Source organism: Cervus elaphus, chromosome 1 (assembly GCF_910594005.1).
Source record: "Cervus elaphus chromosome 1, mCerEla1.1, whole genome shotgun sequence".
Classification (NCBI taxonomy): Eukaryota; Metazoa; Chordata; class Mammalia; order Artiodactyla; family Cervidae; genus Cervus; species Cervus elaphus.
Genome location: NC_057815.1, coordinates 71,432,192 through 71,447,889, shown reverse-complemented (window position 1 = coordinate 71,447,889; position 15,698 = coordinate 71,432,192). Strand labels below are relative to the sequence as shown.

The following is a 15,698-nucleotide window of genomic DNA, read 5'->3' as shown; positions in this document are numbered from 1 at the left end:
GATATCTACTACTCCAAACTATGTTTGTCCCACTATGTTCTGCCATCTTGAAGAACAAAGTAGAACCAGAAGTGAGAAGTAATAGTTTTTTAATCAGAATCAATTGTCCCCCCCCCCTTTTTTTTTCCTGGTTGGTGAATCTCCTAATGTGTAGGCACCAGCAGAAATGACATTAAATTTATAACTTATGTGCCTATATGTAGGTTTGGTAAAAGTGAAGCCAGCATACAAAGCAATTCGACTTTACTTCTTGAAATTGCCACACTTTAGAATTTTCTTAATTTATAAATTCTAAATTTGCAGTCCAATTGCCAATGTTACAAAACTTATTCCCATGCTGCAAGAAAAAGTAAGTCTTGTTTGTGAGAAATGGAAGTTTTTCACTCATTGGAGAAAGCCCACTCTACTTTTTCCGTTTGAAAAAAAAAAAGGAAATAAAAGAAATAAATTTACTTTAGTGTAACTCTAGATAATTACTTTTCCAAGAATAAAGAAGTTAATATATTTTCCTTAACTTTCAATGTGGTAGGTATACTGAAAAATTATGAAAAGGGAATAGACTATAATACTTCTTCCTTAAAATAGATTTACTTTAGGTTCTCAAAAATAGCCTCAAACTTTTTTAAGGCTTTTAAAGATATCAACTTTTTGAAGACATGAGCTTTTCGAAGTCCTATTTTGCACTAACATTGGATGATGATATGATAGTTTTATCTCATAAAGTTGTTAAATAATAAAAATGATTTTAAAAATATAATTAATGTTTCTTACCTAAAAATTTTTAAAAAGTAATAGATGTAGTACATAGGACTTTTCCCCCTGTATTTCTGTAATGTGTCCAGCTACAAAACAGACTTTATCTTTAATACTTTAATACATATCTCTGAGTATATGATTATGACTTTTCTAGCTGGAAGTGTGGATGGAGATGAGAAAATGCAAAAGAAAAAGGATCTGACCTAGAGTTTACAAGTAGAACCACAAACTAGGCAGATGGCTGTGGGAACAACCTCCGGCCTGGGGGCTTCTGTTGGGTACACAACACTGCAGGATGCTTCTCAGGCTGTCAGTCTCCCATCTTGGACTCCCTGACTTATAGTCCACAAGGGATGTTAGACCCTTTAGATATTATGCCCTCGTTTATCAAGTGCAATGCAGATACTGAGTTTGATAACAGATGATACGTGATTCAGAAAAGAACAGGACATATTGAAAGTCATCACTATGGCACAGAGAAAAAGGGCAGCAAAGTATGCGTTTGTGAACTTACAAGCATTTAAGATACCTGTATTCATTTCATCAAAGCCCCAAACATATTTCTCTGAAACTTGATAGGTTCATTTCATATATGGCAGGCAAAATAGAGACTTTCTTCTTAAACATACAAAGACTTTGGACCATTCTCCCACCTGTGCATCACTGTGGGCCTGAGTGATCTCAGGAAGGGACTTTTACTAGGTCTTTCTTGGGAAGGCAATATAAATGGCAATGTGACATGGTGGCTTGATTGCTCTGATGCAGCTGTTTTAACAGAGCTCTTCTGAAGCCATTCTGACTGGTAGCTCCTATACAGTTGGAACATTCTAAGATAGCTTGGGAAAAAAACCTCCCAGTCCTTTTTATAATTACCAAGTAATAGGTGAAACAGATATCTTCACTCCATCCCTGACTTGCACTGCTAATTCCCACCTCTGGGGGTTTAAGAATGGATGAAGGATGGGGCAACACTTAGGGACATGGGTAAACTATTATGTGGGAATTGGGCATATTTATTGTGTACATTACTTGTTCATTTTTTAAAAAGATAATAATTTTTGCTTTTGGGGCAAATTTCTATAAAAATAAGCTGTGTACCAAACCAACTCTATTCTTTGCACTATAATAAAAATCTTCATCTTCAAGAACACATATGGCCCTCTATTAGAAAGAGGGAGTTCTGTATTTTGGCTGTTTTTTTTTTCACCACGTGCAAGATCACCACAGAGATCTTAGAGAGCCCTTAGAGCTACTTGAGAGTTTTCAGTTCCTCTTGTGGCATATTCCTTTTGAAACAAAGAAGGGAGTCATAGCTATGGACCAAAGGGTTGTAATCTGATAAAGTACATAGGTGAAGGCTTGCTCTGATAGAAGAGGGACATATGGAAATGAAGGGAAATATTCTTTTCTGACTGTACAATGTACTTAGTTTCTGGATTGCTGACAAAAGTGAGCAGATTGCTTCTATGAAACAAAGATTTTCTTCAAATAAGCACCTTTTAAATCTCAATTTGTGATAACAAATAATACTGATGTCAGAGACTAATACACAAACATTTCAGTACTAATTCAAGGAGATAGCTAGGAAAACAAGCATTCATTCTGCCACCACGTGTTAATAAAAAGAACAGATATTTAGGTTTGTATACAAAAGATCACATTATGCATTGATTCTTTTCTATTTTATTCCTATCAGTTTTATTATGGGAATTTTGCATCTTAAAGTTAGTCACCAAAAATGGGTGTGTAATTATGCCAATTTCTCATGAAAGCTAAAAAGCAATTTCATAAAAATTCTTCATATTTCCAATGTTTTATTAAAATCTTCAATTCTGTCCATCTATTTGGAAGCATTCACATGCTAGGCTTGGTTTTAAATGGGTAAAGATTAGAGGGCAAGAACCTCCTGTCCTCCAGGTTAATATCTGTTTCCCTTGAGTACAAATACTATCCCTGTGCTCTCTTCTACTTCCCTAATTTAAGTTCTTAATGTTTCTTACAGGATGATTTCTAGATCATGCTATGGTTACCCTGCTCCTGAGCATTCCCCACACCAATCCATCCAGTCCAGATGACCATGACCAAGAGTTTTCTACATCACAGATCTGATCTCTTCACCCTCTTTAATAAGATAAATACAAACCAAGAACCAAAGGGGTACACTGGAGGAGGGAAGGATAGAATGCATTAAGAACAAAAGGAAGCTAAGGAGACATTCACAACCTCATAGGCACTTGAGAAATTATATGCATTTGGTAAAAATCATCCTAAATGTAAATGCATCCTAAAAAATGAAAATGTAAAATGCATTCTAAAAAAATAGATAAAACAATCTTCTTCTTAAACTTATAAATAATCATTTCTCTGTCCTTATAAGAAGAGAATCAGCCTGAAAAACTAACAGAAGGAAAAATACTTGACCTTGGTGCTAAGCAAACTTCCTTGCCTTCGGGTTTAGGACTGAGCCTCTTAGTAGGGCACTTAAGCCACTTCTTTGTTGCCTAGCAATTGTAACTTCATCTATATTAAACTAATTGCAGTTTCCTAAACCTACCCTGCTGTATTATACTTCTTTGCTCTTTTCTCTGTTGAGAACTTCCTTACTTTCTATCTTTGTCTAACAAATGGGTTCTTCAAAACCCAGTTCAAATATTGGGTCTTATTTGAGTCGCATTTTCTTGTCTCTTCAGAGTCCTTGTGCATTCTAATAAACCTTCTATGCATGTCTTCATGAACTTAAAATAATGTACTATACTTGTTTGTCTCCATGGCTGGTGTCCCCTCCTAGGTGGGATAAATCCTCTAGGGCAGAATCCATGTTTTTCTAAAAAAAATTTTAATTGGAATATAATTGCTTTATAATATTGTACTAGTTTCTCCTGTACAACAATGTGAATCAGCTCTAAGTGTGTATATATATATAAGATATATATATATATATCTTCTCTCCCTCTTGGGCCTCCCTCCCAACCCTCTAAGTCATCACAGGGCATCTAGTTGAGCTCTCTTTGCTATACAACAGCTTCCCACTAGCTATCTATTTTACACATGGTGGTGTATATATGTCAATGCTACTCTTGCAATTCATCCCACTCTCCACTTCCCCACTGAGTCCACAAGTCCATTCTCTATGTCTGTGTCTCTATTGTTGCTCAGTTGTGTTCGACTCCTTCGTGACCCCATGGACTGCAGCACCCCAGGCTTCCCCGTCCTTCACCATCTCCTGGAGATTACTGAAACTCATGTCCATTGAGTTGGTGGTGCCTTCCAACAATCCCACCCTCTGTCATCACCTTGTCTTCCTGCCTTCAATGTTTCCCAGCATCAGGGTCTTTTCTAATCAGTCAGCTCTTCACATCAGGTGGCCAAAGTCTCTATTGCTGTCCTGCAATATGTCTTTTTAAAACTTGGTATTGCCTTACAGTTTTCAGCACAAGATACGTGCAATTGAATAGAAATGTATGAGAGAATGATTGTTTTTCATGTTTTCCAGCTGTGACTGTCCCATGACAAGAGCTTTTTCTGGCAGATGGTCTTTGCATTTCTGAGTGCAACATCTAATGCCAAGGGAAGATTAAGGAAAAGTAATCTGCATCTTGATACCAGATTTTAAAAGTCTTTCTTCACTCTAAGGAAAGAGCAGCAGAGAAAACACTGCCACTGAGGACTAAAAACAAAGCTCTTTCACAAGTGTAACTGAGTTTGTTTACTTGTTCTGAGTATGAATGTTTGAAAATACACAATGGCAGGGAAATAAGGTGTCAAATTCTACAGGCAAAAAGCCACAGAAGCAATATTTCAAAAATGGTCCATTAATTTCTTCTTTTACCTACCAACCACACAGCTTGAGAATATATTTTAAAAATCTGATCTTGTTTTAAACCAGTAAAATATTTTCCATTGTCTAAATAACAGCCAGTTCTCCTTATATTATTCTTGTTTGCAGCCTGTCCATGTGACCTGTTTTTTCCACTGTTGAACTGAAAGTAGTATCATTTCCATCCTGCTACTGCCTGATAGTACTGAGAAATGCAAGCTATAAAACTGTGCTTGTCAAGAAATATTAATGGAGGGGGTGGCCGTATACTTTTACAATGCTTAAAAGCTTAAGCTCTAATAATAAAAAGTTGGCTTTTATTCCCTGAGATCATCAAAAGAACTTGAAGGAAATGAAAGTAAAATCCAACGGGATTACAAAATTAAGGCAGAGTTAAGGAAAAATATTTTCAGTACCAGAAGAAATCTAAAATAAATAAAAAAAATAATACACTTGTGATATTGCTATTTGACCCAGACAGTTTCCATTCAGTTATGTAATTGGAGACTCTTTGAAGAATCTAGCCATGAACTCACTGGGGGAAGGCAGAAAAAACATCTTTCCTTGGATATCCATCTGGATTCCACCAGCTAGCTTGACTAGATAAAGAGGAAAATGGGTTTCTGATGGTTTAGACAGAAAGCACTAGAGCAAAACTTTGTCAAATGTCCGAATGGTAAGATCAAGGGATGGAGGCCAATCCTTGAACAGGAAGGGAACCACATCATACCCTATTGATAACCATGGGACAAGGTGAAGCTGTAGGGTTCAAGTGGGCAGATTAGTAATCTCTCCACACCTAGGACACTGTTGTAAGTCTAGCACTGAAAACCATGCAGAGTCACTATACATGTTTGAGAATTTCAGATTTGAAAGCAATAAGGTAAAAATCTGTATCTTGGTATATGACCCAGAATCCCCAGAAGAGATGTGTTACGAAATCCAATAAGGCCGATCAGTTGCCCAAAGGGACAGTGGTCCAATATATCTGGTTAACAGTGGAAAAGAATATTCAATGAAACTTACCTTGGTAGTGTATTTGTGCAAGTCAAGATTCTAGTAAATACATAAGAATCAGCATGTTCTCAAAAGTTGCCTTTGACCACATCATCTTATGACACAAATCTTCAAAATACATAGAGAATAAAGTTGTAATGGCTTCCCAGGTGACTCAGTGGTAAAGAACCCACCCGCCAGGGCAGGAGCCTCAGGAGACGTGGGTTCAATCCCTGGCTCAAGAGGATCCCCTGGAGCAAGAAAGGGCAACCCACTCCAGTATTCTTGCTGGGATAATCCCAGGGACAGAGGAGCCTGGTGGGCTACAGCCCGTGGGATTGCAAAGAGATGGGCATGACTGAGCATGCACAAAGTATTACTAGTTCCCACTTCTCCCCAGCCCTTCTGATTGAGCTGTATTATTGTATATCTCTGAAAAGTCGTATTTAAAAAATAACTTTCTATTTTATCAAGTACATATTTTGTATCTCAGATCACTATTTAAATCTTCTTTATAGAGAACAGATTCATAGTTGCTAAAAGGGAGAGGGGATTGGAGGAAGGATGGAGTAGGAGTTTGTGGTTAGCAAATACAAAGTATTATATGTAGAAGAGATAAACAAAAAGGCCTACTGTATAGCACAGGGAACTATATCAACATCCTGTGATAAACCATAATTGGAAAGAATATAATAAAAATGTATTTATATGTATAAGTGAATCACTTTGCTGTAGAGCAGAAATTAACACAGTGTTGTAAATCAACTATACTTCAATAAAAAAGAAAAAAGACTGAAAGGAAGGTTTTTTTTTTTTTGAAGGAATGAAGCCTTCCTTTTTGACTGTATCTGTCTAGTGGAGATTTTCTGAATATTTCTGTGGTCACAGATTCCCTTGAGACTCATATGAACTCTCCCCAAGCAATTTGCTCTGCACAAGCCTGACAGACACACTCACATGCACATTCAATGCTGTGTATACTATTTCATGAGGTTCATGGATCACATAATTTTATCTGTGGATGCCAGTTTAGAAATTTCTGCCTTGTTGATCCTGTGTTTTTCTGGCCTCAGATAAAACTTTTAAGGACAAGTGTGCCGTTGATTCATCCTGCTTCTTTGCAGGAACACTTATGGAGTGTCTGTGGAGTGAAAGTTTTTGTGTTAGATAGTAAGGATACAAATTTGCTAAATTTCTTTTCTTTTGAGGTGGAAAATTCCAAGTTCTAGAATGTCTAGAACTGCTCTATGTTTCTTTCTGTTTCTACTTTAATGATCTGTGTGGTAAATCATTAAACATTCCACATAAATTACAATAATATTTTAACCAGGGTACAAGGGTTTTAATTTGTTTCTGAGCAATTTTTTTTTTTACCATATGAGGTTTAAAGGTTAAAATCTGAAAACCATAGCAAGGTTACCTGGCAAAAACAATTCTTTCTGGAGTCTTTCTCTGGCCTGCTGTGAAAAGCATCTTTTCTTCAGCCAATCAGCTTTATATTCACTGTAGTGGTCATTTGGCCACATGATATGAACCTTATAACACAGAAAGCAAATATCACATAAACATATATTATGCTTCTATGTACTTTGGTTCTCTACTATTGCTGTTTCTGAAAGTTATTTAAGGTTATCAGAGAATCAAATTAGCTCTTGCTTTTTTACCTTCTGTTTTTTAACTTATAGACTCAAAAGCATAGAATAAACTTTTGACAAAAAAAGAAACTGAAAGCCAAGGAGATACAACTGAGGTCTGAAGCCCCTTAAATATCACACAAGAAACAAAACCTGGCTAGATCTGAAGTTCTTGTTTTATATTCTTAAAACTTGTGGTCCCTGAACTTCCTGTGATGATTTGAGGTCAGAGATCAATTAAGATTCCTGCCAAGAATATCAGAAATAGTAATGATGATGATGAGGTAGATAATAATAGGAGGAATAACACAATTTTGAGTGCATACTACACAATGAGCACTATAGATATAACTCACTTAGTCCTCATACAACTTGTGGGAGAAGCTATAACTAATATTCACATTTTCAGGTGAGGCAAGTAAGAGGAAATAACATGGTTAAAATCCCACAGCTAGCAAGCAGTGAACTCTGGCAGTAAAGTCCTTGATTTGAGACGAAGACAGAAGTTGGGGTGGATGACCTTGCTGGTCACACTTCCTCTTCTGATAGCCATCCTAGCAAATTTGGAAAGGAGAAACAGGCTGGGGCCATGTCTGCTTTGTGGTTTTGAGAGCTGAGCTGTCAGGAATCCTATATGAAGTCTTATACATCTACTCACGAATTTGACTAAAAATATTAATCAATACAAGCTTTTGAGTGCTCACTGTATGCCAGCCACATGCTAAGTAACATTTTACCCATATTATCTCACTCAATCTTCACATCATCTCTAGGAACAAATCTTGTTAGTATCCTTCATTTCTAGATGACAGTAAACTGAGGTAGGGAGCATTCCTTGTATTAGAGAAATAGTTTGATTGTACCTTCAAGGCTGCCACTCACTGAAGGAATAATGAGCAACTTTGTATATTTTATTAAAGATAATAGCAGAAGGAATAAAAATAGTAATAATAATAGCAGAAGCTTTCATTTGGTGAGCATGCTGACTTGGCACCAGGCATTATGCAATCACGTTTTTTATACATGACTCAGTGTTAAAGAATCTGCCTGCCAATGCAGGAGACACAAGAGATGTGGATTTGATCCCTTGGTCGGAAAGATACCCTGGAGTAGGAAATGACAACCTACTCCAGTATTCTTGCCTAGAAAATTCCATTGACATAGGAGCCTTGTGGGCTATAGTTCATGGGATTGCCAAGACATGACTAATTGAACACATTCCTGACTCTGATCTATAATATATACATACATTAAATAAAATATAATTCATTATTTGAATTATTTGAGTCTAGACCTTTTATTTAAGTTGAGAAGGCAGGGAGAGATAATTTGGAGATAGTTACCTTTTTCCTGTCAAACATCAAGTCTTTGATCCCAATGTACACATCAAGAGCTTCGATAAGAAGTTTCCGAGCTTTTGCTGAATCAAGATAGCAGTCAGGACACTGACAATTGTCCCGGAGCCACACAGCTGGGTAGATAGAGTCTGCACCATCCTGCCAGATGATTCGCATCAAGTGAGCTCCATCCAGCACTTCTGCCTTTTGGATGACGCAGTCCATGTTTCTGGTCCTTGGGGGTAAGCCTTGTCAGCTACCTGCTATGACAAATCAGTGTTAAAAGGACTCTCAGGAGGATCGGGTCTGAACTTGACTTCTAACAACTCAAATGGACTCTGGCTTCTGCTACTTGCTTGGGTTTGCGGTTTCACTTATCAGTGCTGGGACCTTTGTTCTGATGAGAGTATTTCATGAGCTGTAAACAGAAACACAGTGACTAAAAGTAAACAAGATAAATGCTCTGTCATGATCCAGACAGAAAGAATTCCTTGTTTTCTCATAGCACTTTTAAATAATAATTTCAGAACCAATGACACAGGCACTTTTAAGCTTGCATAAAAGCTCTGGATTTTTCTAAGGGAGAAAAATACCCCACAAATTGAAAGTGTAACTGTCACACCTGTGCTATTTTAACTGATGCCCAAATTCACTGGATCCAGCCAAATCAGGAACTTTCAAATCTCAGTTCCTAGACTCATTCTGCCCCCATTGCTAGGGATGACCTTTCACAAACTTTTCTTTTCATGAGCCAGGCTATCTGTATCTTGGTGATCTGGCAAATAGAAGCTTAAATAAGTAAAGAGTTTGTTTTTCTTGTATAAAAAGAAGTCCCAACGTGACTGTCCATTACTGGTAATGTGATTTCACAGAACCATGGGAGGCCCAGGCTACTCAGATTTTATCCTTCTGCTTGTTGCCCCATGTTTGCAAAATGACTGCTCCATCACCAATACCACATCTACATTCCAGGGAGGAAAAAGGAAAAACATCATGTGGCACTTAAGTCTACCTTATTTTCAACTCTTCCCCATCTAGCAACTTCCAGTTATATTTCGTTGGCCAGAATTATATCACAATCTAACTTTAGCTATAAGGGAAGCTGGGTAATATAACTGTTTACTAGTTACATGCTTGCTCTTCAGAAATCAATGTTTAATTAGTGAAGACAGAAAATAAGATGGACTCAACATGTATTCAGCAGCATTGATCACATCCTTTAAGACTTGCTTATATAGATATCTTCTTTAAACAGGCCATCCTGTGACCTCTCAGACAACTACCAATGTCACTTATGCCCAGCCTTCCTTATTATTATTATTTTTTACTTTCATAATTATCTCCCTTATTTTCAAGTCTGGAACTTCCAAGTGATCTTTGTATCCTCTAGTGCAGCAGGCACATAGAAAACATTTAATATTGGAATGAAAGCTTTAGCTTGACACATGAGGAGGAAAAAGAAGACTCTTTTCTGTATTTAAGTAAGATTGTACCTACTGTAGTAAAAGCTTAACTTACATAACTTGATCAAGGACAGGAAACTGCCTGTGGGTCAGATGTTTTTATACAGTCCATGAGGAAAGAATAGTTTTTATATTCTCAAAAAGTATGAAAAAATAAAACAAGAACATGCAACAGGGAAAGTATATAGCTGTAAAGCTGAAAATATACTATCTTCCCTTTAAAAAAAAAAAAAGTTTGCCATCCTCTGAGATAGAGAAAAATTGACTACATTTACTCTTTTTCTCCTTACACGTCTAGTATGATTTAAGGATCTGGTTATATTAGCCCAGATTAACTGGAATCATCACTGTCCAGTGAAATATCTACGGCAATTACCCAGGTAAGCAGCAGGAGAAAGAGGCTGGGAAATACTAGAATACAGGTGACACCATCTTAAGATCTCCTAAGAAGTAAGACAATTAAATGGAAAAATCCATCTTATTTCTTTTTTCAAACTTTCATGTGTATTGGTATATATTCAAAGTTTAACTCATTGTCAGTGAAGTGCTGATTAATAAGCTTGAAGGGCTTCCCTGTAGTTCAGTTGGTAAAGAATCTGCCGGTAATGTAGGAGACCTGGGTTCGATTCCTGAGTTGGGAAGATCCCCTGGGGGAGGAAATGGCAACCCACTCCAGTATTCTTGCCTGGAGAATCCCAGGGACAGAAGATACTGGCAGGCTGTAATCCATGGGGTTGTGAAGAGTTGGACACAACTGAGCAAGTAAACCACTACCAATGTTGAAAATGTTTGGTTTGAAAGGATTTTCATAAAACTTGAAATTTCACACATTAATTCTTAATAGATACATTGTTTGAAGGGTGCATCTTCTACCATAGTAAACACTGTTCTGTACTCACCCATGGCTCTGTGCCAAGTCCCACTAACTGTTGAAGTGATCACACCTACAGATATAGCAACACCAACAAACACTTGTTCCATTCTAACCTGCCATTTTTGCTTTCTCTCCCTCTTTTTTCCTTTATCTGTTTTTTTTTTCTTTATCTGTTTTTTTCCTTTTTCTACCTAGCAAGTTTGAATTGGAGAGGGAAAGTGCATTTCCAAGTATTAGGGGCACAGGGCTTGCCAGGTGGCAGTAGTGGTAAATAATCTGCCTGCCAATGCAGGAGACACAAGAGACGGGTTTGACCCCTGGGTTGGAAAGATCTCCTGGAGGAGAAAATGACAACCCACTCCAGTATTCTTGCCTGTAAAATTCCATGGACAGAGGAGCCTGGCGGCCTACAGTCCAGCGCGTTGCAGAGAGTAGGACACGACTGAGCAACTGAACACACATGTGTACACAGACTCTTCCCCACCCCACTCCTCTTGGTCAAATGGATGTTCTGGGAAGGGTATCCTGAGAGAGGCCACTCAGGAGGGTGGCTGATGGAGGCTGCCTGAAGCAACTGCAAGAGAGTGGCAGAACTGGAAAGACCTGGGTGTTGCTAAAGTTAAATTGTTTGGGTATCTATGAAGGAACTTGGCAGGTTATTTCTATGCTTCACAATCCCTTTCCGAACTTTATGACAAATGTGAATGGTAATCCAAACAAAAGGAGGGAAAGGATGGGAAAAGAGTTTCCCTCTTTAACTTTTCTTGATTTATTTAAAGCTTTATTGGGATAAGTGGGATGAAAATGGAAAAAGGAAAAAAAAAAATCAACGGACATTGTACTTGAAAACAAATTCTCTCCTGTAATGTACAGGCTTGTACGTGTGTGTGGCTTGTTAAAATATATTTTTCAATTTGACTTGTTAAAATTGAGCTGTGTTCCTGTGGCTGATTCATGTTAATGTTTGGCAGAAACCAACACAATTCTGTAAAGCAACTATCCTCCAATAAATAAATAAGTAAATATTAAAAAAAAAAAACTGAGCTGTGTTGAAGCATAATGACCATTCAGTTATTTGATAAGTTGTTGTGTTTCTCTGAAGAAAAAAGAAAAACCAAAACATTTGATGCTCATAGCTATGTATATATACATATGTATTTATATATATATATATATAGAGAGAGAGAGAGAGAGAGAGAGAGACTTCTCTGGAGGCTCAGATGGTAAAGAATCTGCCCACAATGAGGGAGACCCAGGTTGAACCCCTGGGTCAGGAAGATAACCTAGAGAAGGAAATGGCAACCCATTTTAGTATTCTTGCCTGGAAAATTCCATGGACAGAGGAGACTGGCAGACTACAGTCCCTGAGTTCGCAAAGAGTCAGACACAACTGAAAGACTAAGAACTCACGCTCTCCTCCTGGGGACCTCAGAGCTGAGTGCTGTGGCAAGCTGTCCTCTCTCTCTCTCTCTCTCCATATATATATATATATTTCTCAGTGAGACATTTTTGCTGAGTTAAGATGGTCCTATAAAATGAAAATATTTATTTTATACCTATTTTCCCTCTTATTATTCACAATTGTAATTTAGTTCATGAAATATCACTTGAGTTTGGTGGGAGGAAGTCGTGTTAACGTCCTGAGAAAGACTTTGGATTGATGTCAGGGGGCTTACTATCTAATGGGATAGATTTCTTTTCATTTCATCCCATCACTTGATGTGTGTGTATGTGTTGTCATCTTCCTTGCTAACTCACCATATTTTCCGCCTTCAGAGTTATAGACCTTTGTTTGGGACTCCTGTTTTGCTCAATAAGTTGTTTTAGAGATTATCTTACTTCAGTCACGGGTGTGGTTTTTGTCTTCTTTAAAGTTTTACAAACTCAAAATTTCCCAGCTGGCTTGGAAAATCAAGAAAGTAGCACTGAAAGTTATTTTATGTGTTGGTCTTGGGAATAACATAAACTTAGGACTGGAGTCCGAAAGAAAAATCTATGCTATCATTGGGTTGAGTGATTTCATCTGATAGCAAGGAAAATGGAAGCTCAGAAATGCCAGGTGTGATTTGTCCAAGCACATAGTGCTGCCTGGTGGGAGAGGTTTCCCCAAACCTGGATTGGCCAATCTACAGTACACATATAAAAGTGAACACCTGCTAGTTCTAATCCAAGGGAGTGCAAAAATTCCTCAAATGCTAATTGCAACTAATTTGAATTATAGGTTTTGGGTAGGATTCTCAAGAAATTGACATAGAAACTGCATAGTTACTATATATATAATTAAAATTGATGGAGGTTAATAATATACACCAGAGAAGGCTGATTCATCTACTAGATTACTCACCGTTCAAAATAAAAACTGTCATTTTCCAACTGTTTTTCTGTAATGGAAAACTAGATAGAGAAGACTCATGTTATCAAATATCAGAATCTGTTAATGTCTTTTTCCTCTTCCTCAGGTAAGTCATCAGCCCTGCTGTGATAGAACAGGATTTTCTGTGTTTGACCTTCTGTCTTTAGGTTTTAGGATTAAAAAAAAAAAAATGATCAAAATGCAAGAAACAGGCAAATTGCATGGGTAAGTATATGAGATGTATGTACTAAATCATGTATTCAGCACTTTTTATGTGGTAGCTGCTCTACTGGTGCTTTCAGTTGAATAAACCTTATGTAATCCTCTGGAAAACACTGTGAGATCCCTGCCATCATTCCCTTTTACAGATGATTGGAGATTTAAGAGGTAAAGAAACTGACTTGAAGGCAGAGGAAACAGAAATCATGGCCACTACACTTGACTACCTCATGGAGAATCTATGGTCAAATAATTTTCCAGGCAATAACTTCAATTTAGCAAAAACGTACTTTCAAAATAGCAGCTAACTCTCAAGATTGTTGGTTGTTGGTTGACCTCACCATCCGACATTTCATCACTGAAAGGAGAGGACAGGAAGAAGTTTTCCAGACATTACACCATAAAGGCTTAAAATATTATTATTCTTTTATATATCAACCCTTAAGTCATAAAACTCAATTCATTTCCACTTGGTGAGGTAGAGGTTGACCAGACCACATTTGTAGTATGTGAACCTTAATATGGTTTGAGTATATACATACTCTACTCATTACTTTTGCTACCTAAGTCATTTGAAATTTTAGAAGTTGTTGCCTTTTTTTGCTAACTTGATTTAATAAGTGACTGAGTTACTTAATAATTCACGAGTGTACTCTCAGGGGAATAATGAATTCTATGAAACCCTTCCTAAAACTAGTCCATTCTCTTGAGTAGGTTTACCCTTCTGCCTGCTCACTTGTTTAAAGTATCACATTTTATGCAAATATTTCCTTCCTAAGCTATTAAAAGGAAAAATTTAGCTTCAATCTGGTGACATTATTACATTCAGATTGAGACAAATTATCAATGCATTTGTTTATCAAGGTAAAGCGGAGTACTGGTCTATACAGTACTGGGCCTAGATTTTAAGAAGGTCTCTAAATCTTTGAATCAGAATATATATTCATTATGAGAAATCCTATGTTTTCAAAGAAAAGCAATTCAAAATTTCTGTCATACTTCCTCTTCAGCTATATTCAGGAAGCAAAATAATTGAAGAGGGATACAATAGCCTTAGTTGACCAGTATTCTAAAAAAGCACATTATATTCAGTTTGGGAGCTTAACAAAGGGCCACCATATAATATGCAGTCATTTCCTTTGGGCTGGACTGTGGATTGGTCAGTGAACATTTTCAGATTCCAGCCAGAACCCTTCCTCCCCCCATCACCCAGTCTACTTTTTTAGACAGTATCCCCTCTGTCCTCTCTGAATGCTTTCTGGATCTGCTTAGGGACTGCAAAGCAATTTGACTACTAGACTAAGCCAAACATAATTGGGAAGGGAAGCTGCCAAGAAGCAATCAGATCCACTGCATTCCAAAATCAAGCCTATTGCAAATGCCTGATGGACCATCCTCATCTCAGCCCACAGGGCTGAGAGACTCATGTGACTGGATTTCCAATTGGATGCCCCCTCCCCCGACCCCTAATCCATAGACCTGGATCCACAAGCTCCTCCAAATGAGAAAAAGTTGAATTCAACCATACCTGTTCTCAGATGTGCATTAGGCCCCAAACCATGCAAAACTTACCAAGGCAGGAAAACGTAGGCTTTACTGTTCAATGTCCCTTGGACAGGGAGCCTTCGGTGCCTGTCACCACCCAGCTGAATCTGCCTGCAGTGTCCCTGTAGTGCTCTGACTTGTAAGCTTTTCTTTCTGCTCCTGGCAGCTCCACTGCTGCCCTGCCCCCAGACACAGCTGAGGCTTGCAAATGAGGAAGGATGTCTCAATCTGAAGGTGTAGCAACTCCTGAGGGGAGCTTGAAGGTGAAAAAAAAAAAAAAGTAAAGAGGTTTTATGGCCTAGGGGAGAAGCAGTTAGAAAGAGAAAATCCTTTAACTCCTACTAGTTCCTGAAGCTGCAAAACCCCAGGACTCAGGGCAACTTACACTGCCTTTGTTAGACTCTTTCTGATGCACAGAGGACAGTTCTCAGGTTCTCACCATCTTATCTCCGGCCCCTGAGCTGGCAGCAGCAAGCGCAGGAGCTTCTTCACTCGTCCCACCTGTTCATGCAACAGCTTTATTGTTGCAACACTCACTTGGAGAAAAAAATTATTGAGATGTATGTTTAACAGGGAGGGGCTACCAGCTCCCCACCTGAGCAGAGAGGAGATGGTATCTCCGTGTCCATAGAATCTTCCTTAGGAGTCTCTTTGGAGGGAGCCTGACTAGTTTTCGGGAGCTGGTAGGAAGGTTGGGATGGGTC

The 15,698-nt window shown here is 38.0% G+C and overlaps 1 protein-coding gene across 3 annotated transcripts in view; it reads right to left on the bottom strand.

The window, feature by feature from the left end:
* The window catches only part of BBOX1 (gamma-butyrobetaine hydroxylase 1), a 65,906-nt gene extending 50,656 nt beyond the window's left edge, over window positions 1-15,250 (bottom strand). Inside the window, exons 1-3 of one of the 3 annotated variants that reach the window (XM_043908294.1) lie at window positions 15,022-15,250; window positions 8,547-8,803; window positions 6,990-7,104 (exon numbers count right to left, since the gene is read on the bottom strand). In XM_043908294.1, the coding sequence (XP_043764229.1) occupies window positions 6,990-7,104; window positions 8,547-8,765 (334 nt within the window). In that variant the 5' untranslated portion in view covers window positions 8,766-8,803; window positions 15,022-15,250. Of the gene's footprint in view, window positions 1-6,989; window positions 7,105-8,546; window positions 8,905-15,021 lie in introns of those variants that run through there. The other 2 variants (XM_043908301.1, XM_043908286.1) reach the window with 2 other exon arrangements.
* Between the last annotated feature and the right edge of the window lie 448 nt (window positions 15,251-15,698).